At 40.6% G+C, this 25,021-nt stretch overlaps 1 protein-coding gene across 2 annotated transcripts in view; it reads left to right on the top strand.

The window, feature by feature from the left end:
* The window catches only part of COL8A1 (collagen type VIII alpha 1 chain), a 158,749-nt gene extending 138,489 nt beyond the window's left edge, over positions 1–20,260 (top strand). Inside the window, exons 3-4 of one of the 2 annotated variants that reach the window (XM_001926443.7) lie at positions 12,307–12,637; positions 15,599–20,260. In XM_001926443.7, the coding sequence (XP_001926478.1) occupies positions 12,310–12,637; positions 15,599–17,505 (2,235 nt within the window). In that variant the 5' untranslated portion in view covers positions 12,307–12,309 and the 3' untranslated portion in view covers positions 17,506–20,260. Of the gene's footprint in view, positions 1–12,306; positions 12,638–15,595 lie in introns of both variants that reach the window. The other variant, XM_005670255.4, reaches the window with a different exon arrangement.
* Positions 20,261–25,021: the final 4,761 nt, after the last annotated feature.

Below are 25,021 nucleotides of genomic sequence, written 5' to 3'. Positions count from 1 at the left end.
TAACCCGCTGAGCAAGGCCAGGGATTGAACCCTCATCCTCATGGATCCTAGTGGAGTTCATTACTGCTGAGCCACAATGGAAACTCCCATGACATTTAGATTTTATTTTTTCTTCCAGTATTATTAAGTTGCAGTTGATAAATAGCAGTGTATAAGTTTAAGGTGTACAGTATAATGATTTGCCTTACATACATCATGAAATGATTACCACAATAAGCTTAGTGAATATTCATTATCTCATACAGATAAAAAAATAAAAGAAAAACTTTTTTTCGATGTGATCAGAATTCTTAGGATTTACTTTCTTTCATATATAACATTCAGCAGTATTAATTGCATTTATCATTTTGTACATTATATGCCTTGTACTTGTTTATTTTTTAACTAGAAGTTTATGCTTCCATGTGCATGATATTTATATTTTACAAAATACATTATAGTTATTTGCTCTAAATAAATATTTTTACAAAGTCCAGGTCAATGGATTACATTAGATGAGAGTTCCCCATATATGCCTCTCCCTTATAAAAGCCTGAAAACACCCTTATTTTACCTTGTGTCATTTACACAAGCTGTAATAGTGCAGAGAAGGCAGAAAGATGCTCATGGGAAAATAAGTTCTCTCCAGCCCTTCTCTGGTCCCCTAGGAAGGACTTCACCTTGCTGCACATCATGGTGCATGATGATGCATGGAATAGGGAGGGCCTTAATCTTGGGAAGCTCTCATCTTTGCCTACTCTACTTTAGAACTGTCTCTAAGTTTTTGGATCTTCCATTTTTCTTACAAAAGGAACATGTAAAAACACAAACCTAAAAACATGACTATATCATACCTATTCACTACCTACTTCTCCTTCCCAAGTTGCATTTGTCTTTCCTACAACAGGAGGCATAACATCGATATCTGTTGAATGACTGGGAAATTTTGAGCCTATACCTGATAGGAAGTTTTTATCATTTGTAGCCACTTTTTTTTTTTTTTTTTTTTTTTTTTTTTTTTTTTTTTTTAGGGCTGCACTCGCAGCATATAGAGGTTCCTAGGCTAGGTTCAAATCGGACCTATAGCTGCCAGACTAAGCCACAGCCACAGCAATGCAGGATCCAAGCCATGTCTGCAACCTACACCATAGCTCATGGCAATGCCCGATCCTTAACACACTGAGCAAGGCCAGACATTGAACCTTCCTCCTCATGGATGCTAGTCAGATTTGTTAACCACTGAGCCATGACGGGAACTCCTGTAGCCACTTTTAAAGATTTCTCAGCAAGCTTCAATTTTTAGTCAACCTTGAATTATAGAATTAAAGAAAAGTTATAAATCACTTTTTTGTCCCTGAACATTCTTTCCTTCTTTTTCTTTTTCTTTCTTTCTTTTTCTTGCTTTCTTTCTTTCCTTCCTTCCTTTCTTTCTTTCTTTCTTTTTCTTCTTTCTTTCCTTCTCTTTCTTTCTTTTCTTTCTTTCTTTCTTTCTTTCTTTCTTTCTTTCTTTCTTTCTTTCTTTCTTTCTTTTTCTTTCCTTCCTTCCTTCCTCCCTCCCTTCCTTTCTTTTCTTTTTCTTTCTTTCTTCTTTTTTTTTTTTTTTTTGCTTTTTAGGGCCACACCTATGACATATGGAAGTTTCCAGGCTAGGGGTCAAATTGGAGCTGTAGCTGCTGGCCTACACCCACCACAGCCACAGCAATGTGGGATCCAAGCTGTGTCTCCTACCTATACCACAGCTCACAGCATTGCCAGATCCTTAACCCACTGAGCGAGGCCAGGGATCAAACCTGCATCCTCATGGATACTAGTTGGGTTCATTACTGCTGTGCCACAATGGGAACTCCTGAACATTATTTCTTATTTTAGTTCTTTCTTTGGTCAGGTACTGCTGATTTCATCAGATGAATGCTTGCAGGGGGTGATGTTCAAAACCTTCTTGTTCCATCTCCACCTGTAAAAAGGGAGAATGAAATACTTAAAAGTAACTGGAAGTATGAGGCGACATCCAAAAGGCTTAAGCATGCACATTCATGAAATTATTTGTCTATAAAGTGTGGATTTGTTATTCATGTTTCATAGCCACTATAGTGTTTTAGAAGTAATGGGGACCTTGAAATCATTTAGCCAATGTCCCCACTCTACAGATGAGGAAAACTAATGCCCACTCGGGGTAAGCGACTGGCTTATGTCAGAACCAGAAGGCAGGTGTTTGGTGCTCTGCAAACAATGATGTACTCATATTACGGGATAAAAAGTTAAGCTAAACAACAACAACAAAAAATGATTCCACTGTAGAACTTTCTCTTTTAGGGGTTCTCTCAAGTGTTTTATAAACTCATTGGCAGCTGACATGATTCCAGTTAGAGAAACAAAAGGAGCTAATTGCAGACTTCAAGTATGTGAACTATTTTAAGAAAAATACTCTCCAGATGTTTCCCAACTCCTTTGAGAATAGAAAAGAGGAAGTGAGCTTAAAGTTCAGCAAGAAAGATTCAGATTAGATATTAGGAAATGTAAGTCTGTGAAATCGTGCAGTTAGTTACCAGGGAATGTTGTGAAATCTCCTCTCCTGGAGAACTTTTGGAATGTGGTGGCTGGCCATCCGTTTCAGAGGGGTTATGTGGGTGGCCCATTTCTAGAGCTGGGGGCCACAACCTAATTGACATCTCAATTTCTGTAGGTTCCATTAGGTCATGCAGTGCCTTTGACTAGTAAGTGAGGTTGGTGGCTCCTCTTAAGTATAACAGACTTCAGGATTCATCAGTGAAGCATATATTTAAGCCCTGTTTCATATATATATATATCAGTCCTAATGGACATAATGGACAGATTGACTAAAACTAATGAATGTTTACTGGATGATGGATTGAATTGACTAATATCTGATAGTTTAATTTCTTTGTGCTCCATCTCAGCATATTCACCTTGACTTAATTAACACCTCCCAAGCTTGTGTCCCTGGTTCAAAAAGCAAAATGTAAGGGATCCAGTCCAATATGTAATAGGGCAATTCTTTATTTCAATTAAAAAGGTATCCTTAAAATTTCGAGGACAAGATGGAGAAAAGTGGCAATATAGTTAGATCTGTACTTTCTCACCTAATGTACTGATGACGTCTCCTAACAGTAAACAAAGAAGACTTTAAACTTTCTAACTTGGAGTATAACAGTGTTGAATTTCAGTGAAATAATCAAATTATAAATACAGGATGGGGAGATATTAGTAAAATAATCAAATAAATACAGGATGGGGAGTTATCATTTGAGAGAGTTTAGGGTTTAGAAAAAAAAGATCTAGTAAGTGGACAAAGGATTAATGATATGTATTTGAAGTATGTTCATGGTGCTGGCAAAAATAAGTGCTAAAAAATGTAGCTAATATTATTATAACTTTACTGTTTATTGTCCTTCCTCTCCCATCCATCCCCTGGTTCTAGTTCTGTCAAATATAGTTACTGATTTTGCCCAACGCCAATCTGGAAGAGCATTGAACCATTCTTCTACCTACCCCCAAAAATCCATCCCCCACAAAGAATTAGATTTTCTGAAGGTATCTTCAGAAGAATGAGAGTTTCTTCATCTCTGAGGAGATGAAGAAGGAAATTTACAGTATGTATCCTATTAGAAACACAAGGAGTCCATCTGAAATGACTTTTTCCTTTCTTGACTCTCCCTCCAATAGTGATCTCATTTTCTCTGAATCTTTGCCATGCAGCAGTCACACTTATTCTCCTTCAGAATCCCCAGAAGACCAAATCTCTATATCCTCTTATTTAGAGTTGTTTCTATCTTCCTTTAAAACCCAGGTGCCAGCTCATCCAAGCACGGAATGCTCACTTTCTACAGTAAAGTGGGTTTTAAAGAACATCACCTCAATATCCTTACACACCCTAACCTCTCCTGCTTTGTTTTTCTCCATATCATCCAATACATCATACATGTATGTTTTTGTATAACTTGTGTCCCCATCAAAGCATAATCCTCAAAATGTTAAAAACACAATTCTCATTTATAAGTGAACACGTCGAAGTTTTATTTAACATGCTGAAAAAGTCAATTTGAAATAAAATAGTAGAAAGCTGGGTTTTTCATTATAATGAGTGGATTAAAAAGTATGCTGAAGTAATGCTAAGTTTGATACAAAACTGGTTAATATTCTAAAGGGCAATAAAACAATAACCTGAGTGGGGTTAATCAATACAGTTTATAGAGCTGTAAATGTCCTGTAACACTAATAAATTATGAAATGAAGTTACATATTCCTAGTTTGCTGACCCTAAGGAGGGCTTATTTGCATGGCAATAAAAAATCACAAGACCATTTATCTTTTTGCCTTAGCCAATTTGAGAATATATTTCTTTTTTAAGATTTTTTTATTATAGTTGATTTACAATGTTGTGTCAATTTCTGCTGTACAGCATAATGACCCATTCATATATATATATATATATATATATATATATATATATATATATATATATACACATACATTCTTTTTCTCATATTATCTTCCATCATGTTCTGTCACCAGAGACTGGATACAGTTCCCTGTGCTATGCAGTAGGACCTTATTGCTTATCCATTCTAAATGTAATAGTTTGCATCTACTAACCCCAAACTCTCAGTCCATCTTACTTCCTCCCCCTCCCCTTTGATAACCACAAGTCTGTCCTCTACATCTGAGTCTGTTTCTGTTCTGTAGATAGGTTCATTCATGCCATATATTAGATTCCACAACTGTAAGTGATATTATATGGTATTTATCTTTCTCTTTCTGACTTACTTTACTTAGTATGAGAGTCTCTAGTTACATCCATGTTGCTGCAAATAGCATGATTTCCTTCTTTTTCATGGCTGAGTAGTATTCCATTGTGTATATGTACTACATCTTAATCCATTCATCAGTTGATTGACATTTAGGTTGTTTCTATGTCTTGGCTATTGTTAATAGTGCTGCAATGAACATTCAGGTGGATGTATCTTTTTGAATGAAAGTTTTGTCTGGTTATATGCCCAGGAACGGGATTGTTGGATCATATGGCATTTCTGTATTTAGTTTTCTCAGGAACTTCCATACTGTTTTCCATACCGATTGTACCAATTTATATTCCCACCAACAGTGAAGAGGTGTTCCCTTTTCTCCACACCCTCTCCAGCACTTGTTATTTGTAGACTTATTAATGACCTTTCTGACCTGGGTGAAGTGGTATCTCATTCTAGTTTTGATTTGCACTTCTCTAATATTTAGTGATGTTGAGTATTTTTTCATGTACCTGCTGGCCATCCATGTGTCTTCTTTGGAGAAATATCTAGTTAAATCTTCTGCCCATTTTTCAATTGGGTTGTTTGTTTTTTGTTGTTGAGTTGTATGAGTTGTTTGTATATTTTGGAGATTAAGCCCTTGTTGGTTGCATCATTTGCAACTATTTTCTCCCATTCCATAGGTTGCCTTTTCAGTTTTTTTATTGTTTCCTTAGCTGTGCAAGAGGCTATATTTCCTAATGCCCTATTCCCCATCCCCCACCAGAAGTAAGCCACGTGTGCACTGCCATTTATGAGTCAAAAAGGTGGGTCTCCCCTACAAACTGCTCAGATAACAGAAATGGCAACAAAATTTACACAGAAGGTAAACAGTTGCCTTATGAATGTTTCCATTATTAATATTCAAGAAATACATATGAAAGCTTTCTGTCAACAACTGTTGTAGGAAGGATTCCAAATGGGCAATAAGGCTGAATGCAATATCTTCCAAAGCCCCTATAAACACTTAACATTTTGATTATAAGGATTCATCAATAAAAAATGAGGATGTCAAAAGAATATTACACATTTTTTTGTTGTTGTTGTTCTCAGGAATCTTACAATCATGTTGAGGTCTAAAGCACAAAAAAAAAATATGGTTGATTAGAATTGCATTTAACCTTGTGTTAAACTTTGAGTAGTACTAGCAGAATAATGATGGTTGAGGAGGTAGGGAAGACTTTATAGAAGAAGCAGAAATGGAGTTGGTTTAGAGGAATGATAGGTCTTACGGGCCGAGTTGGGTCCTCCCAAAAACGTATGTTGAAGACCTAATTCCCAGTACTTCAGAATGTAACTGCATTAGGAAATAGGGTCTCTAAAGAGGAAATTAAGTTAAAATGAGGTCACCAGGGTGGGTCCCGATCTAGTATGACCGGTGTCCTTATAAGAAGAGTAGATTAGGACACAGACACACAGAGGAAAGACCTCATGAAGATACAGGGAACAGAGAGCCATTTACAAGCCAAGGAGAGAGGCCTCGGAAGAAACTCACTCTGCCAACCCCTTGATCTTAGACTCTAGCCTCCAAAACTGTGAGGAAATAAATATCTGTTGTTTGAGCTACTCGGTCTGGAGTACTTTGTTATTGCAGCCCTAGCAAACCAATACAGTATGGCTGAAATCTGGAGAGGGATTTAAAAAGAAGAATTCTCCAGAAAAAAAGAATACTATAAATAAAGAGGTCAAAATGAGGACTGATACAGATGAGGAATAGAGTTTTTAAACAGGGGTTTACATTAGTAAATGGTACATATAGCTACCATTGTAATTAATAGGACTCCTTTTTTCAGGATTGTGTCTTAAGAGAGAGAAACATTTCAACCTCACATCTCTATCCAAAATTTACTTCCTCAGAGATGTCTCCCCCACCAACCTTCCAAAAGAGTATCTACCACCCCAAGCCTTTCCCCTGCTTTGTTTTCTTCAGAGTACTTAAAGCTAAAATTAGGAAATTTATTTTATTATTATTATTTTTTAGTAGTTATTTTCCAAATACCATTTTTTTTCTACTGTACAGCATGGTGACCCAATTACACATACATGTACACATTCTATTTTCTCACATTATCATGCTCCATCATAAGTGACCAAACAGTTCCAAGTGCTACACAGCAGGATCTCATTGCTAATCCATTCCAAAGGCAATAGTTTGTATCTATTAACCCCAATCTCCCCAACCACCCCACTCCCGCCCCTTGGCAACCACAAGTCTATTCTCCAAGTCCATGATTTTCTTTTCTGTGGAAAGGTTCATTTGTGCCTCATATTAGAAAGGAAAGTTATTTTTAACTTGTTAATTGCATATCTCCCCACACTAGAATGTGAGCTCAATGAGATCAGGGACTTACCTCTCTAATTCGCCACTCTTTCTCCCATTCCCAGAACAGTCTGTAACAGTAGGCATGTCATAAATATCCGTATTTAGTGAAAGAGTTTCCCAGAGAAATGCGATCAATTAGGAGAGAATTTTCTTTGAGAGGCATAGAAAAGCCAAGAAAACAATTCTGGTAAATATGGGAGGAACAGGATGCTGCCTGACTTTCCCTTGTTTTAGGTGTGAATCGGAAGCCTTGAGAAACTACAAACCTTGTGCAAGGGGGCAAGCAGGGGGCACAGAGGAGGGCTGCCCAGGAGCAGATGAGAGAGGTTTGTCCACACCACACACAGTGTGGGCTCGCATGGGCAGACACATACACAACAAACACACACACTCATGCACATGCACAGACATGCTGGGAAAGGGAAAAGGAGAGTTGAATTTAAGGCAAGGATTACAGGTTTGAATACATAAACATTCATTTGGACAACAAGCCAAAATCTCATGAGGACCAACATACAAATAAAATGCTGAGGCGCATCTAAAATAATATATATCACATTATCCTATTATATACATTACAGATCATATGAGGGAAGTGAAAACCTCTGCAACCCTGCCCAAATATAGGGAACCATTTAGGGCTGATCAGAATGATTAGGGCTATTGACTCTGACACCAGAATGAGTAACTGCCTCGGTTTAGCTGTTCTCTTTTGCCATTTTTAACAAGTACATTTTAATGGCCATGATTGTTTTATGCATGTTAGGTTTATCATTATTGCAGCTAACCTCACATTTACTTTGGCTAGTATCCTTCTTCGAAAGTCTTCGACATTTCAGTTGCTTTTATCTTTTCGGTCACACTCCATTAATAATAACTTAAATCTGAACAGTGCTTTTTGTCTTACAAAGAATTCATATTATATCTTGTGCCCCTGAACAGTGCTGAGGGAAAGGCAGAGATTGTAATTTCTGTTTTATAAGCAAGGAAACTGAGGCTCAGTGCTGATAAGGGACTTGCCTAAAGTCATAAACATAGAGAATGGCAGAGCTACAACTCAATCCCTAGTCTTTTGGCTTCTTCTACAATGCATTTCCCATGACATGACACCCATCACTAAGCCAGCCTGGCTGGCAAAGATCCAGGGTCCACACACAGTATGTATGTTTACGTCCAGATGCACTCAAGCACACACCACCACACACCAGTTATCAAATAAAAATCCAAGAAAACATCAAATAAGAAATCACAACATAATTGTGTTTTGCATCCTCATAAAAAGAGAAAAGGCAAGAAAACCCACTACCACCATTTCTCCCCAGCAGGAATTCTGAGACTCCATCTTCCCACCAGGTGTCTATATAGGGCTACACGAATCTGATGTTTTTCTGAGTGATTTGGGCAGAACCACCACACCACCTTGTCCACCAAAAACATCCTCGGGGACAAGAGGGAAATGAGTAAGGATAAGTCACATGGTAAATTCTAAGCAGGGCCCCTACATAAATATTCAAGCTAAAACCAAATGAAGATTTTTGAAAGAGAGAGCCAGAGAAATGGCAGATCAAAAGAGGTGGGTTTCAGGAGGGAAAGGCCAGGCCTATGGAGGAAACAGTTATAGTAGAGCAGAATCCCAGTGGGTCTTTGATGTTCAACTAGTCTTCTTCCAGGCATTTCTCCCCCTTTCATTTTTCCAGTGTTCCACTAGATTGTCCTGATTTGAAGTTTATTAAATCAATCCAACACATCCTGAGTTGAAGGAAGGGTAAAGGACCAAGCATGCTAGCTTATTATAAAAGACATCACTCCAAGTTTAGGGTTTAATAATTAAACTCATTAATCCTCAAAGGTAGAATTAAGTCCCCGTTGGACATGATCATGTTATTTCTAGTATGGATTACCACTCTCAGCTCTGTGGTGAATGCCTTAGACATTGAATATGAGAGCGGGAGAAGATCAAGAAAATAATCAAGAGCCAGAAAATAAATAATCAAGTCTTCTTTTTAACAAATGAAGAAGCTGAAGGGATCTGTTCAGATACACAAAAGTAAGGTAAGAAATAAGGTCTGTAGTTCTAATCTTCTGAGTGAAAAAGTAAGAAACAGTGTGTAGGATATGCTGTAATTTGTCTTAAATGGGTGTGTATTTTATACGCATAGTCATAGTATATAGAAAAATGGGCAATGCTGTTGCCTCAAAGGGAAGGGATTTTAGATACTAAAGAACAGAAGTGGGAAGGAAATTTACTTTTTCCCAGTATCTTCTGCTAGTCATTAATAGTTTACACCCCTATGACTCCTACTAAGACATAGGTCCTTGAGGGCAGGGCCCATTGAACACATCATGTTCATCTTTGTAATCTCTGGGCAGGTCTATCATTGCATTTGGTAAGTACTTTCAATACATGCTCTTTTTCCATGTAAAATAAATTTAACTGTTATTGAGTATAAATCAACATTAATTTTGTTGGTTCTTTCCAAATGGTTTCTAACAATTAATCATTCTTTTAAGAACATAAAATAACAGTTTTCTATCTTCTCCCATTTTGAGTACTCTTGAAACACACAGTTCTTGAAGACTATTCTGATTTGTGAAATGGGGAAAGTTTTATAAATCATTTTGCTAACAGATGTTTCTTAATTTCCCCTTGGAGAAGGAAAAGTGATTAGTTAGTGTATTTAGAAAAATTATGATGCAGTGAATTTCATGGTAGAGATTCTTTTACAATATTTTCTTAGGTGCTTTTTATTAACCAGTTCTTCTGTAGCCTGTTCACACTCCTGGCATTAGTCTTGAGTACAGGGTTGCAAAGGTCGATGCACATTTTCTAAGAAGAGGAAAATTATGATCCAGAATGAAGTAACACAGAAGCAAAGAAAACAAATGCTCAGGAGAATGAAAATTAAATTATTTGTAGACACGGAGTTCCCACTGTGGCTCAGCGGGTTATGAATTAGTATCCAGAATTCCTGTTATGGCACAGTGGAAACAAATCCAACTAGGAACCATGAGGTGGCAGGTTCGGTCCCTGGCCGCTGGCATTGCTGTGAGCTGTGGTGTAGGTCACAGATGCAGCTCAGATCTGTGTTGCTGTGGCTGTGGTATAGGCCAGTGGCTGTAGCTCCGACTGGACGCCTAGCCTGGGAACTTCCATATACTGCAGGTACAGCCCTTAAAAACAAACAAACAAACAAACAAAAAAAGACTTTGACAAAAGTTTACTCAAAGTTTTCCAGAAGACATTTACACTTAAAATTGTAAGAAAATTGCCACTTCTTTCTTCCTCACCCACCTCTGTCTCTGCAGCATTATGATGACACTCCTCTTGGGATTCAGATTTTCGTCAAGTGCCTTAATAAGATGTGAGAGCAAAGCTGTATGTGTGGTGGTAGTCCTAAAAGTAACTGAGCCGACTTCCATGTGTATCACACTTGCCCTCTAGTGGGAATTTGTGAAACCTGCTGTTTCCTAGACTGTTCAGTCTTTAGTCCTGGGTGTTTCCAGGTTTCCAGGTATCTTTTCAAGCTTTTTTTTTTGGTCTTTTTTTTTTTTCTTTTTAATAAACAGATAAGCCCCATCTATATTTACTCTATTAATTACTAACTTGCAAAGGGTACTATTAAAAGGCTTAAAAAGTTTATTCTTGTGAGTAGTTAAACATCTCTAATTTATACAACAAATTTGCTTTGTAAACTCCTTTCTTTCATAATAGTACAAAGGTAAACTTAGCGAACTCCCATTCCAATTAGCCAAATTCTAAACAAATTACTTCACAGTATGTTATTAGAAAAAATAAACGGTATCCCAGTATGTGCTTAATTATGATGGTGACTATTTTTGCATAATTACAATGATTTTTATTTTTTCCATTATAGCTGGTTTACATTGTTCTGTCAAATTTCTACCATTACAGCAAGGTGACCCAGTTACACATGCATACATACATTCTTTTTTCTCACATTATCATGCTCCTTTTTAATAACAATGGGACTGTCACATGAAGTACCTTCTTTCTCATTCAGTTCTCTGGTTTTTATTGATGTTATTGTTTGCTCTTTTACCTTTACATTTATTTATGACCACACCAAGGCAGCCAAAGGGCAAATGACATATGAAAAATTTATGCCCCTGGCATAAAGCCTCTAAAGTATTAACCGTTTCCGTTTAGAATAGAATTTTGGCACTTACTAGTAAATCCTGACTTGCCACCAAGTCTGCTTCCTTTTGGAGAACCTATTCTATTTGTTAGGATTAAGTTCGGTGCAAATGTGTGCCACCCAAAAAAACAGTGGCTTTAAAAGAAATTAAATCTGAGTTCCTGTCGTGGCTCGGTGGAAACAAATCTGACTAGCATCCATGAGGACGCAGGCATGATCCCTGGCCTTGCTCAGTGGGTTGAGGATCTGGTGTTGCCATGAGCTGTGGTGTAGGTCGCAGACTTGATTCAGATCCCACGTTGCTGTGGCATGTATAGGCCAGCAACTGCAGCTCCAATTTGACCCCTAGCTTGGGAACCTCCATGTGCCATGGATGCAGCCCTAAAAAGACAAAAAAGAAAAAAAGGTATTAAATCTTTATTTCTCCCTTGCATAAACAAATCCCAGACTTAAGGATTAATGTATGGAACCTCCAAGTTCAACCAAGCCTGAGGTTTCTACCAGCTTATTGCTCTAGCACCCTCAGTTCCCAGCTTTCACTTCATGGTCCAAGGTGTCTGGTCCATTTCCAGGCAGTATAGCCATATTCCAGCCAGGAGGAAGGAGCAAGAGAGCATGGCCACTGCCCTTTAGGATCCTTCTTGGAAGTTGCACCCGTGATCACACCCAATCGGCAGGAACTTTGTCACAGGGCCACATCTAGCTAAACTGTCCTCATTCTAGGCTTGCTCTGTTTCAGCTAAAAGTCAGGGGTTCTGATACTATGGAAGAGGGTAGAATTCATGGTCAGGGGAAACTAGCAGTCTCTCCCATAGCCTGCAATTCCACCAACTGCCTTCATTTGACAGATCCTACTGTTTCCTGGGTTTTGTCTGTTTGTTTTCTAATGAAAAGTAACATCTCCCTTCCCATTTGTCTCCTACTCATGAAGTTCAGCTGATAAAGACTATGTTCCCTTTTCTTTTTTCTCCTTTTTTTCTCCAAACAAACTCCAATCACTTGCCCTGCTGGTCTTCACCATGTCCGTGTACACCTTCCTCCACAGGTGATGGCTGGGCCACCTGCCCCTCTGCAGCTGCTGGGAGTGCTGCTTACCATTTCCCTGGGCTCCATCCAGCTCATCCAAGCTGGTGCCTACTATGGAATCAAGCCACTGCCACCTCAAATTCCTCCTCAGATCCCACCACAAATTCCGCAATACCAGCCCCTGGGCCAGCAAGTACCTCACATTCCTTTGGGAAAAGATGGCCTTAATGTGGGCAAGGAACTGCCACACATGCAGTATGGCAAAGAGTATCCACACCTACCCCAGTATATGAAGGAAATTCAGCCGGCACCAAGAATGGGCAAGGAAGCGGCACCCAAGAAAGGCAAAGGTAACATCACATTCTGGTGCTGTTATAAGACAGCAGCTTTCCAAAGTCCTAAAGTGTGAGATGGTGTGGGGAGCAGGAAGCTAAATTTTAGATATTTTAATTTTAGCATGCATAACTTAAGTCATTAAATACCTACTGGATTCTAAATTCTATCCTTGAAAAGTTCCATTCCTAAAGGAAGACAGGCAAAATTATGATTTTGTTATGCTTTATTATTTCAACAGCATCAACTGAGACAAAACATATTTAATAGTTTATTGCTTTATTCATGATTTCTTTATTCAAACATTCAGCAACTAATGAACATCTATTTTTGTGTCAAGCTCTGGGCCAGATGCTAGCAGATAAAGTGGTGATTAAAAAAAAAAAGAAATGTGATGTCAGTCTTCAGAACTTGAACAATGTTATAAGAAACTGCTCTGTTAAAGAAAAAAATCACTAGAAAGCACTTTGTAAACTAGCTGTCAGATAAATATAAGTGGTTTTAAAGACTGTTCTAGTTAAGCTACTACACATGCCAGTCTATAACTCAACAGAAGGAACCTAAAGAGAACAGACTGCAGTGAGAGATGATACCTGAAAATCTCTCCATTACTTTCCAGGCATAGTCATTAGTTATTCAATACCTGCAAGATGCCAATCACTGCAAGAGATACTTTCTTATAATCTTAGCTGGTTCATCTGGAGTTCTAGGAAATTTAGCACTTGCAGGAAAGGAATTGCAGTCAGAGTAGCAATTCCCTTTGAGGAAGCGGAGGCCATTCTCAAGGGTCCCTGAAAAGCAGGAGGCACTACTTCTGGGAAATTGCTAGGTTTTGCACTAATAGGCCTAGATGCCTAGAGACCTGAAGTGAAAGAAATCTAGTCGTTTAACATCTCTGAAACTACTTGTTTCATTTGTAAAGTAAGGTTATTTAAAGTCAATGATATAAGGTAAGTAAAAGTACAAAACAAACAGTTAAAAAAAGTTGCTACAGTTAGTCATTCAGCAAAACCTAAGTAAGAACAGAGTATTCTCCAGGCACATGCTAGACATTAGGGATTCCTGATGAATAAGAGGTGACCTTGCCCCAGCCATGCCCTTGACATAGGAGCTACTTAAAAATAGCACACCTTGGAGTTCCCGTTGCGGCTCAGCAGGTTATGAACCTGATTAGTATCCATGCCAGTTCAACCCCTGACCTTGCTCAGAGGATTAAGGATCCAATGTTGCCACGCATGAGCTGTGGTATAGGTCGCAGACAGACGCGGCAGCTTCTGCATTGTTGTGGCTGTGGCACAGGCTGGCAGCTGCAGCTGTGATTCAACCCCTAGCCTGGGAACTTCCATATGCTACAGATGCAGCCTTAAAAAGGAAAGGAAAAAAAAAAAAAATAGCACACCTTACTAGTACTATAGGTACTTTATAGGGGATTGTCTCAGCCATTTCTTTTCCTTCCTTTCTTGAATTGCTTGCCTGGATTTGGCACTTCCTATACTTATTCAAATGGGTACCAGATTGCAACTGAGGAATTTGTAAAAAAAAAATATGAGTTCTATGGTTCTATCTTGTTCCCTGACAGTTGCTCAGTGGAAAATACAATGGTCAGGTTAAAATAAGACTTAGGGACCATAAATGTCATTTCTTTATATTATTCATTACTCCCAGTACCATGGGGGATCTAGAGTATGTTTCTCTACAAAGTAGAATATAATCAATTTAATAACATGTGCTTTGTATATGATAACAATTCGAGAAAGCATAATGCTTTCACATCTATTATTTAATCTTTTAGTGTGTGTGTACTGTTCTTGCTGTACAGATAGACAAGCAGAGATGCTGATGGCTAAAGCAAGCCCATCAAAATCTCATTTCAAGGCCAGAAAGAGAAGCTGAGCTTTCTGCTCTAATCCCACCTTAATTCCTTATCCACATTGCTCATCATTCTAAAATACCTTATTCACTTCTGTTTAAAAACCAAAAAAAAATTTTAAGGCCACACATGCAGCATATGGAAGTTCCCAGGCTAGGGGTCAAATTGGAGCTACAGCTACTGGCCTATACCATAGCACAGCAATGCTAGATACGAGCTGTATCTGTGACATATACCACAGCTCTTGGCAACGCCAGATCCTTAACCCATTTAAAAACCAAATTTGCAAGTGATGAATACCTTATTAAAGAATTAATATTGAGGCTCAGGAAATCCTACAGCATATTAAAGAAATTAAGCAAACCAATTTGACTCTAAGAGGACAGATGTTTCAGATGTTATTAAACCACATACAAAATAAAATTCTTCTATTCTTCTCTGAGTCCACATGATAATGACCTTCATCCCCTATATCATACTATTTTTCAGCACAAGAGGAAACACTACTTTGCCATATATTATTTAAAATTCAAGGACACGGAAAAATAAAGTATAACATTAAGTAGAGAAAAATAGAAAAAAAAATGAAAAATGACTAAAAATTGGTTAAAATACACATAAAAATATACTTAGAACACATGAGATGGCATTACATATAAATGTCAAGTGATTATCTCTGAGTAGTGGGCTTCTAGGCAAATATGACAACTTTGACTTTTCTTTATCCTTCTTTGAACTCTTTATAGTGAACACACCATAATATCGCCAAGTTTTGTACTGGGAAAAATGTTTCCTCATTACTTTTTAGCTTTTTTACTTAACTAACAATTGATAAAAGCAGCTGCGGATATCAGTTCTCCAGACAATATTTCAAATTCGACAAAGAAGTTATCAGCTTGACTGTCCATTGAGTACTGATAACATATGGTCCTGGAAATGAACACATTATTCCTAGTCTTTCCTTTTAATAAGTAATAGGCAAATGTGTCAGAACTAAGTAATGAGTGAAGTGAAGGATAATCAATATTAACCAATCTCTCTCTCTCTCTCTCCCCCCCCCGCCTCTTTTCCTTTCTTCCCTTTTTCTCTCTATGCTCTTTCCCAGTAGAAATACCACTAGCTAGTTTACGAGGGGAGCAAGGTCCCCGTGGAGAGCCTGGACCAAGAGGACCACCTGGGCCCCCTGGTTTACCAGGTCAGGGGATACCTGGAATCAAAGGAAAACCAGGGCCACAGGGATATCCAGGAATTGGAAAGCCAGGAATGCCTGGAATGCCAGGAAAGCCGGGAGCCATGGGAATGCCTGGGGCAAAAGGTGAAATTGGACCCAAAGGGGAGATCGGGCCTATGGGGATCCCAGGACCACAAGGACCTCCAGGGCCTCATGGACTTCCCGGCATTGGGAAGCCAGGTGGGCCAGGGTTACCAGGGCAACCAGGTGCCAAAGGTGAGCGAGGACCCAAAGGACCACCAGGACCTCCAGGCCTTCAGGGTCCTAAAGGAGAGAAGGGCTTTGGGATGCCAGGTCTGCCAGGCCTAAAGGGTCCTCCAGGAATGCATGGCCCGCCTGGCCCTGTTGGACTTCCAGGAGTGGGCAAACCAGGAGTGACAGGCTTCCCTGGGCCCCAGGGCCCCCTGGGCAAGCCAGGCCCTCCAGGTGAACCTGGGCCACAAGGCCCCATTGGGGTCCCAGGGGTTCAAGGACCTCCTGGGATTCCTGGAATTGGAAAACCAGGTCAGGATGGGATCCCTGGGCAGCCAGGATTCCCAGGTGGCAAAGGGGAGCAAGGACTGCCAGGGCTGCCAGGACCTCCAGGCCTTCCAGGAATTGGGAAACCAGGCTTCCCAGGACCCAAAGGCGACAGGGGTGTAGGGGGTCTTCCTGGGGCTCTGGGACCAAGAGGGGAGAAAGGACCGGTAGGTGCCCCTGGATTGGGGGGTCCCCCAGGAGAGCCAGGCCTGCCTGGAATCCCAGGTCCCATGGGCCCTCCAGGTGCTATTGGTTTTCCTGGACCCAAAGGAGAAGGTGGGGTTGTGGGACCACAGGGACCACCAGGTCCCAAGGGTGAACCAGGGCTTCAGGGATTCCCAGGAAAGCCAGGTTTCCTTGGTGAAGTAGGGCCTCCTGGCATGAGGGGTTTGCCAGGTCCCATAGGGCCCAAGGGAGAAGCTGGGCACAAAGGTTTGCCGGGGCTTCCTGGTGCCCCAGGGCTGCTTGGACCAAAGGGAGAACCAGGAATCCCAGGGGATCAGGGTTTACAGGGCCCCCCGGGCATCCCAGGGATTGCAGGTCCTAGTGGCCCCATTGGACCACCTGGAATTCCAGGCCCCAAAGGGGAACCAGGTCTCCCAGGACCCCCTGGGTTCCCTGGAGTAGGGAAGCCCGGAGTAGCAGGACTTCATGGCCCCCCAGGGAAGCCTGGTGCCCTTGGTCCCCAAGGCCAGCCAGGCCTTCCAGGGCCCCCAGGCCCTCCAGGGCCCCCAGGCCCCCCAGCTGTGATGCCCCCAACACCACCCCCACATGGAGAGTATCTGCCAGATATGGGGTTGGGGATTGATGGGGCGAAACCCCCTCACGCCTATGGTGCTAAGAAAGGCAAGAATGGAGGGCCAGCCTATGAGATGCCTGCCTTTACTGCTGAGCTGACTGCACCTTTCCCACCGGTGGGGGCCCCGGTGAAGTTTGACAAACTGCTCTATAACGGCAGACAAAACTACAACCCGCAGACTGGCATCTTTACCTGTGAGGTCCCTGGGGTCTACTACTTTGCATACCACGTTCATTGCAAGGGGGGCAACGTGTGGGTTGCTTTGTTCAAGAACAACGAACCTGTGATGTACACGTATGACGAGTACAAAAAGGGCTTCCTGGACCAGGCGTCCGGGAGTGCAGTGCTGCTGCTCCGGCCTGGAGACCGGGTGTTCCTCCAGATGCCCTCTGAACAGGCTGCAGGACTGTATGCTGGGCAGTACGTCCATTCCTCTTTTTCAGGATATTTATTGTATCCCATGTAAAAAAGAAAACAAGAGAGAGATTTAATAGAAGAAAATGATGCACCAAAAAATCCAAATGAGAAACACAATTGCTTCAAGATATTTACATAGTTGGAAAGTTGTATTTAAGTGAAAATTTGAACCATCATGTACAAATAAAAACTAAGATGCATGTTTAGTGCTCCGTGCAGCAGCTTGTAATTGAAAATGATGGGATAGATTTATGTATCAAGTACTGACACTTGTGTTGTACCCACTGGAATCATATTAGCTGTTGTATGTTATGTGCTTCCATGATAACCTGCTTATTCAGATCAAAGTATTTCAGTATGAAAGATCATAGCTAATCAAAGTCACTCACTCATATTGTTTACTTTGAAATATTTATAAATATGGCTTAAAGAAATGTCAATGATAACAATTACATACCGTATTTACTTGCATAATTTCCTCTGTATTTGTGCGGATATTTTGCCATGGGATGATGGGGAGTTCTGCAGTGCTCCTCTCCAGTGAGGGGGGACAGGAACCAGGGTAGGGCTTTGGTCCAAGGGATATTGCTCCCCTGTTGGAGGCTGTGTCTTTTACAACAAGAGTCCTACTCAGAACTATGTGTCTAGTGTCCCTAGAACAGCAAATGAATTGATCAACTGTAGTATATTTACTCGTGCCTTCTCTGTGCCTAGCACTGGATGAGACACTTTTGTGGGGCTTAAGACAGTGCCCACAGGGACCTAACAAACCAACTGGGAGACGTGAGCAGGAATCAACTCATTTATTCCCCAAGGGTCCTTTTTGCCTGTTTTTCGTTTTTTTTTTTTTTTTTTTCCTTGTGACTGTTTTTCTTTCTTCTTTTCACCATGTAATTTCCACTATGACCCAACTAATACAAACACCTGGAAGTTATAAGAAAAAAATAACCTTCTCCCACAATAACTTTCCAGTTTTGTGGAATGTTAATTGTCAATAGCAGTACTTAGTTGTGTATACATGCATATAATAATCCCCCTCCTTTGCCTACACTCAAATGACTACAATGAGGCTTCATTCATGAAGGGGATATCAGCACTTTTCAGTAGCTATTACATTTGGAAGAAATTTCCCTGGGTAGTATATATGCTAATTAGTATGTCACCTAAGATTTGAAAGTGAATTTCCTAAGTCCAAGCCATCCTTTATTTGGGAAGAAGGGCAGAGTGCCAGAATTACACAGGAAAATAATTTTTTTTAAAAAAAATAATCTCTGAAGGTTTACATCTAAAAAGTAAATGTACTACTTCCTGCTGTAGGTACTAAAAATGCAGGAAAAGAACTATTTCTTTAGAAGCAATCTGTGGAAGAGCAATCTGGAATGTCAAAGGGCATGCTTTTTATGTCACTCCATAAGTACAAGAATCAATACAACTTTAAAGAGAAAAATAAATATTTTTCCAGGTTTTCTCTCAGTTACATACTAATTGCTTCACACATTCAAATCTGGTTTCAAAACACAGACAAAGCATCTCAAGTTGGCTATGAGTCTGCTGCAACATTATAAGCCACTGGGGGGAATCAATGTGGGGCTATGGTGATGGAATCTTGTATCTCTTCCTCAAAATTAAGATTGAGGAAATGAGGAGACAGGTACAGATGGGGAAATACACAAATAAATACGGTATAAACACACATGGAATTGTGTCTATGTCAAATATGAATCATTTTAACTATCATGAAAATTCTCCTCAGCCTAATATCGGTTTTTTCCCTATAAGGTATACAAGCACCATTTCTTCTCAATTTCTTAAAAAGAGAAATGAGTTCATTACTACATGGTTTCTTATTTATAACTAATTACATGACAAATTTTTCCCATCAAAAAGACATCCCACCCAGCCTTCATTTTCAAAGCAGAGAGCATTTATGTGGCCAAATATCCTTTGGGTTGGTTTTGAAGATGCTGGTTTTGGGCTGATGACTAGGATGGCCACATGGATCCACTGGGCTCTGTCTGCTGAATAGCTGCATTCAAATACCTTGGAAGCAAATCAGATCAGCTGATTTATAAAACTGTATTTATCTGTACATGTATGGGCTTTTAATTTCCACCAAGAGAGAAAGTATCTCTTTAGTGAAAACCAAATTTCACTTTTCAAATACCTTCCAACTTATTTATTGGTTGCTACTCAATTTCCTGTGTGTGTGTATGCATGTGTGTGTGTGTGTGTAAGTCCAAGTGCACATTTGTGCATGTGTGTATTATCAGGCATATGCTTCTAACTTTTAGATAGGAAAGGAGCAAAATCTATGCCAGATACTGTGTATTCTACAATGGTGCTAATCTCAGAGCTAAATGAATTACTCCATTTAATTTAAAAAAAGAGTTTTAAATAATTGTCTATGTATCTATGTTTCCCTTTTGAGTGCTGCACATCATGTTGACACATTTAGTATAAAAGCATATGAAACAACCACATGTTCTAAAGTCTAGGGATAGTGTTACAATCCCTATTTAATTCAAAATTAACTAGAACTTTTCCATGTGAAATGAACCAAATTGATAATATTGTTATTTAAATACAGAGTTTTAATGCAGTATGACATCCCACAGGGGAAAAGAATGTCTATAGTGGGTGACTGTTCTCAAGTATTTTACAGGATACCATGAATGGTGAACAGACTGGTAACTTTTTTTGAGTTTCCATGATAGATTTGAGACTTGTCAATAGCAAATCATTTTTGTATTTAAATTTTTGTACTGATTTGAAAAAAAACGTCTTATTAAATACCTTTAAAAGTACGGTTCTCATCTTGTTCATATCACTCAGCTGACACTGTTTAAACTTCATAACTTTTTATCCCCCAACATGCTGCTGAAACAGAGACCTAACATAATCATAGCTTAACTGGAACAGTTCTTTCTCTTTGACATAACAGCTCCAAGCATAAGCAGACTAGGGCTAGTGTGGTGGCCCCAGTCACAGCCCAGTTTCCTTCTATCTTGCTGCTCTTCCACCCTGAGGTGTGGCCCTCATCTCCAAGGTCCAGGATGGCTAACCACCACAGCCACATTCTAGCCGGGGGAAGGAGGGAAAATCAGAAAGGAAAGAACATGCTTTCTTCTACAGAAGTCAACCTTGCAGTTGCTTCAATCACCCTCTTATATCCCATGCTCTGAATTTAGTCACATTACCACAACCAACTGCAAAGGAGTGTAGAAAATGGAATATTTATTCAGGATAATCTTATGTAAGGTAAAAATGAGATGATCTATTAATATGGAAGAAAGGAGAACAGACATTAGGGAACAATGAACTGCTGCATTTATTATATCCATTCTAAAAGGGAAAACTGCCACAGATCTTCTTCCACCAAAAAAGAAAAGAAAAGAAAAAAAAATAATTCTGTTACACTTTGCCACACCAGAGCCAAAAGTTTTGAGGGGAGATTGTGGTGAGTGGAGCTTCATGGCAGAAGCAAACCTGCTTCAAGAACCTAATGGTCTTAAAAAGCATCACTGATAAGAAAAGAATTCTTTTGTGATAATTTACCCAGCTCCAAATGATCATGACTTACCATGTCTAGACTATTACAAAGGGATTATTCAAATCATTCAAAAAGCAACTATGTAGCACCAGTCTGTGGCTGGTTAACTCGTTTAAACATCATTTCATTCCACAGCCACCAAAGACTCCTCCATAACATGGACCAGTCATCTTGTGTGCAAATAGTGTTGGTAACAAAAATAAATGGAAGGATAAATACAGGAGACAGAGGCAAGGAGGAATAAATTGTTGGAATTCAGAATGCTGGACAAGCCCTAATGTTACCAGGCAATGCAAGGGACACATAAGCAAAAGAAAAATTGATTAATCTTTTAAAAAGTGTCTTCTGTTTAGAGCATATCAAGGTGTTTGTTAAACAAACTGATTTACAGGTGATATACAAACAAATGTGGTGTGAAGCTGACTGGATGCAAATATGCCAGTGAAGTTCAGAAAGAGAATGACCATCCCATGTGGCTCTGTTCCTGGGAATGCTTGCTCTGACCTGTCTGAGGGATAATTCCTCCTTACCCCTCAGGACGCAGCACAAAGCACCATCTCTTCTTCCCTACTGCCCAGATTTAGTTACCACTCTGCCTTGTACCCTTCTTTCCCTTCACTGTTTCTGCTTTGTAACTGAACTGCTTGTTTGTCTTCCCTATTGACTTCTACTCAGCTTCTAGAGCTTTCTACAGGGTCCACACAACTTCTAGAGAGTAGGCACCTTGTTGTTTCATCTTTGCATTCATAGCTCATCACAAAGTGCTGGTCCAGCATCAGATTGGAGGGAACAATGAATCTCTCAAGGCTGATGTGGGAGGTAGAGCTAAAGGTGGAGTAGCCTTAGGGTTATCTTTCTTCCAGCAAAAAGATACACAGAATGCTTTCTGATGATTTTATTTTGTTTCTTTTCTGTTTATTTTAAAAATACTTTGTTTTATTATAGTTGATTTACAATGTTGTACCAATTTCTGCTGTACAGCATAGTGATCCAGTCATACATATATATACTATGCTGTACAGCAGAAATTGGTACGACATTGTAAATATAGGAAGACATACATACTCCTTTTCTTAATAATTTTATCTTCCATCATGGTCTATCTCAAGAGACTATATATAGTTCCCTGTACTATACAGCAGGACCTCATTGCTTATTGTAGCTTTTATTTTCAAAACAAATCAGGATAAATCTTAAGTTCAAACAAGTTATTTTTTATGATGTCAAATAGCTGTTAATGATTTTTATCATTAGAAAAATATCCCTGGAGATAAGTGTAAAGGAATTTTAATTTTAAAAGTGAGGCACATCACCCTATTTTAACAAATTAAGAAGTTTCTCATATGTGTTACTGAAATGCAGAACCATCTAACTGAATTTTCCTTTGAGGCATCCAGAACCTCTCCAGAGGTTTTATCCTTTGCTATCTTAATGCAAGTAAAAATACATATTTATTAGATTCAAAAGCACTTCTAAATTAGAGTCTATGGTGGTGTGGAGAGAAGATGGTGGCAGAGGAGTAGGACATGAGGCTCACCTACTCCCACAAATCCACTGAAAATACATCTATAAGTGGAACTACTTGACCAGAAAACTTGCTGACGTCTCACCAAAGAACCCAAGATTCCAACAGAGAAAGAAAATATTCACAAAAGTGGGTAGGACACAAGAAAAAAGAAAAAAAAAAGGGGGAAAAACAAAGTAGGTCAGCACCCACACCTGGCGCCCATGAGGGAGCTGGAAAAGGAGGAAAAAACAAACAAACAAACATAACTCTGCACCCTGAGAAGTCCCCCACATCAGCAAGGAGACCAGCTGAGACAGAGCAACTTTGAAGTACTGGAGAACACAACAATCAGACTAAAGCAGTTGAAATGGAAACGGTCCTCTACAAATGGTCAGTATCATCGCCCTGCACTTCCCAGCCATAATGGGGGATGGACAGGAGCAGAGAACTAAAATTCCAGCTCTGGAAATCAGACTCAGACAGAAAACGGGGCTGGCTACCTGGGGAAAAACTAGAATTACAGACAGCCTGCAGGGTCTGGAATCTAGAATAACCACATTTGAAGTTGTAAGCTGAGGAATCCCCTTTGGGCTTGGAGGCTAGATGCCATTGTTAGGGGGAGCTGGAGAGAAGAGGCAGGATCCACCAGACCCTTAACCTCCACGAGTGCTCTCAAATTGCAAGACTCCAACTTCCCCAGCTCCAGGTTTTACCCTTGAGCAATGGCTGCTTAGCATCAGCTGCAGAGCAGCCCACAGCCCTTAAGACTATAGAGAAAGTGGAGCAAGCAGAGGGTACCCTTTGAGCAGATGGAGGGAATGTGGGAAAAACGCAGTCCACACAGCCCCAGCAAGCAGCTGGGAGAGGGAACACTGAAGTGACTAACATAACAGTGCAGAAGGCTCAGGGGATCTCGGATGGCCCTTGGTGTGGTGGACAGCTCCGTTTTCCCTACAGGAAAGAAGCTGTTTTTGGAAACAGCACAGAGGGCCTGGAATTCATCAGGATGTCTCCTGAGCTCCCAGAAAACTTAAGATTCTATAGGGGCAGAGAAAGTCACTTCTGAAGCAGCTTGGAGAGCCAGATTCCCTAAGTCCCCTCTGATCTCTTGATCTCCCTACCAGAATGGAGAAAGTCACGCTGGACAGAGGGAAAGCTCCTGGGAATTTGCAAGGGGCCCCCCAGGCGGGTGCAGACCCACAATTGGCCTAGCACACAGATCATGATTTTGGAAAGAGTGGATAGGTCCAGCTCTCTGAGCTGCTGGAGACCTCCAGATTTCCTAGGGGGTGGAGAAAGCTATTCTGAAACAGCGTGTGGAGGGGCAGTATCGCACAAGTGCCCTCTGGGGAGGGTATAGAGCTACAACCTCCCTACAGGGGTACAGAAAGTTACCTCGGAAACAGGGAATACTCCTGGGAGTCCACAAGGAAGCTTCTGGGTGATTGCAGACCTGTAATTGGCCTATGAGACAAAAGGGGTTTTTGGAAACAGCGCAGACTGTCCAGAATTCTGCAGGGGGTCTCCTGAGCTGACAGAAACCCGCAGACTTCCTAGGGGGTGCAGAAAGTTATTTCTGAAACAGCACGGAGGGAAGGGACTCTGAAAGGGGCCTTTAGGGAGGGCACAGAACCACAATCTGCCTAAGGGACAGAGGGTGATTTGGAAAACAGCACTGACTGTATGGGTTCTGCAAGGGTCCTCCTGGATGGACACAGAGCCATGATTTGCTTAGTGAACAGCGAAAAGTATCTTGGAAGAAGCACAAAGAATCCTGGAAATCTGCAAGAGTCTTCCTAGGTGGGTTGAGAGATGTGAAAAGCCCACTGAACTGGTAAAGCTGTTTCAGAAACCACACAAAAGGTCCTAGGAATCACAAAAGGCTAGTGGGTAGGCAAAAAGCTGCAATCTACACAAGAGATGGAGAAAGAGAACTTGGAAACAGCAAAAGGATGCTGGGAGTTGAAAGAGGCCAGATGGGCAGGTAGAAAGCCCCAAAAGGCTTAGTGAAGGGGTAAAGTGAACCTGGAAACAAAGCACATAGCCCAGGAGACACAAAACAGCCTAGTGAATTGGCAGAGTGATCTTGGGAAAAGCACAGCCTCCATGATCCTGGCCAACATTCAATCAGGGGACCGCAGAAGCAGAGTATGTTGCATGGCTAGCCAAAGGAGCTGAAAGGGGACCACTGGTGCACATGTTTATAGCACAACAGCTACAGGGAGCACTCTATCAACAGCCTGGCAGGAAAAAGGACCACTGGAATGGTGCAGGCCTTTCAGCTATAGAGAAAGCCTTTTAGCAACAGTTAAGGAGAAGCCCCCACCCCTGGGGCTACAAAGAAGGCCTCTTAGACTGGACAAACAAAGTGACTACAGAAAGGCGCCTACCCCCCTCCCCCTACAGCTACAGAGAGCAATCCCTAGAACCTCCCTGTCAAAGGGAAGGACTGCGGGATCAACTGCTGATGTTGCCAATCACAGGAAACTGTTCTGAGAGCATCCTGGA

The sequence above is a fragment of the Sus scrofa genome, chromosome 13 (genome assembly GCF_054392235.1).
Source record: "Sus scrofa isolate SSC_HxYL_T2T_F1_AM1 chromosome 13, Sscrofa_HxYL_maternal_Yorkshire_Landrace_v2.0, whole genome shotgun sequence".
Taxonomy (NCBI): domain Eukaryota; kingdom Metazoa; phylum Chordata; class Mammalia; order Artiodactyla; family Suidae; genus Sus; species Sus scrofa.
Note: the sequence above shows the minus strand (reverse complement) of the source record. Positions and strands in the feature narration are given on the sequence as shown.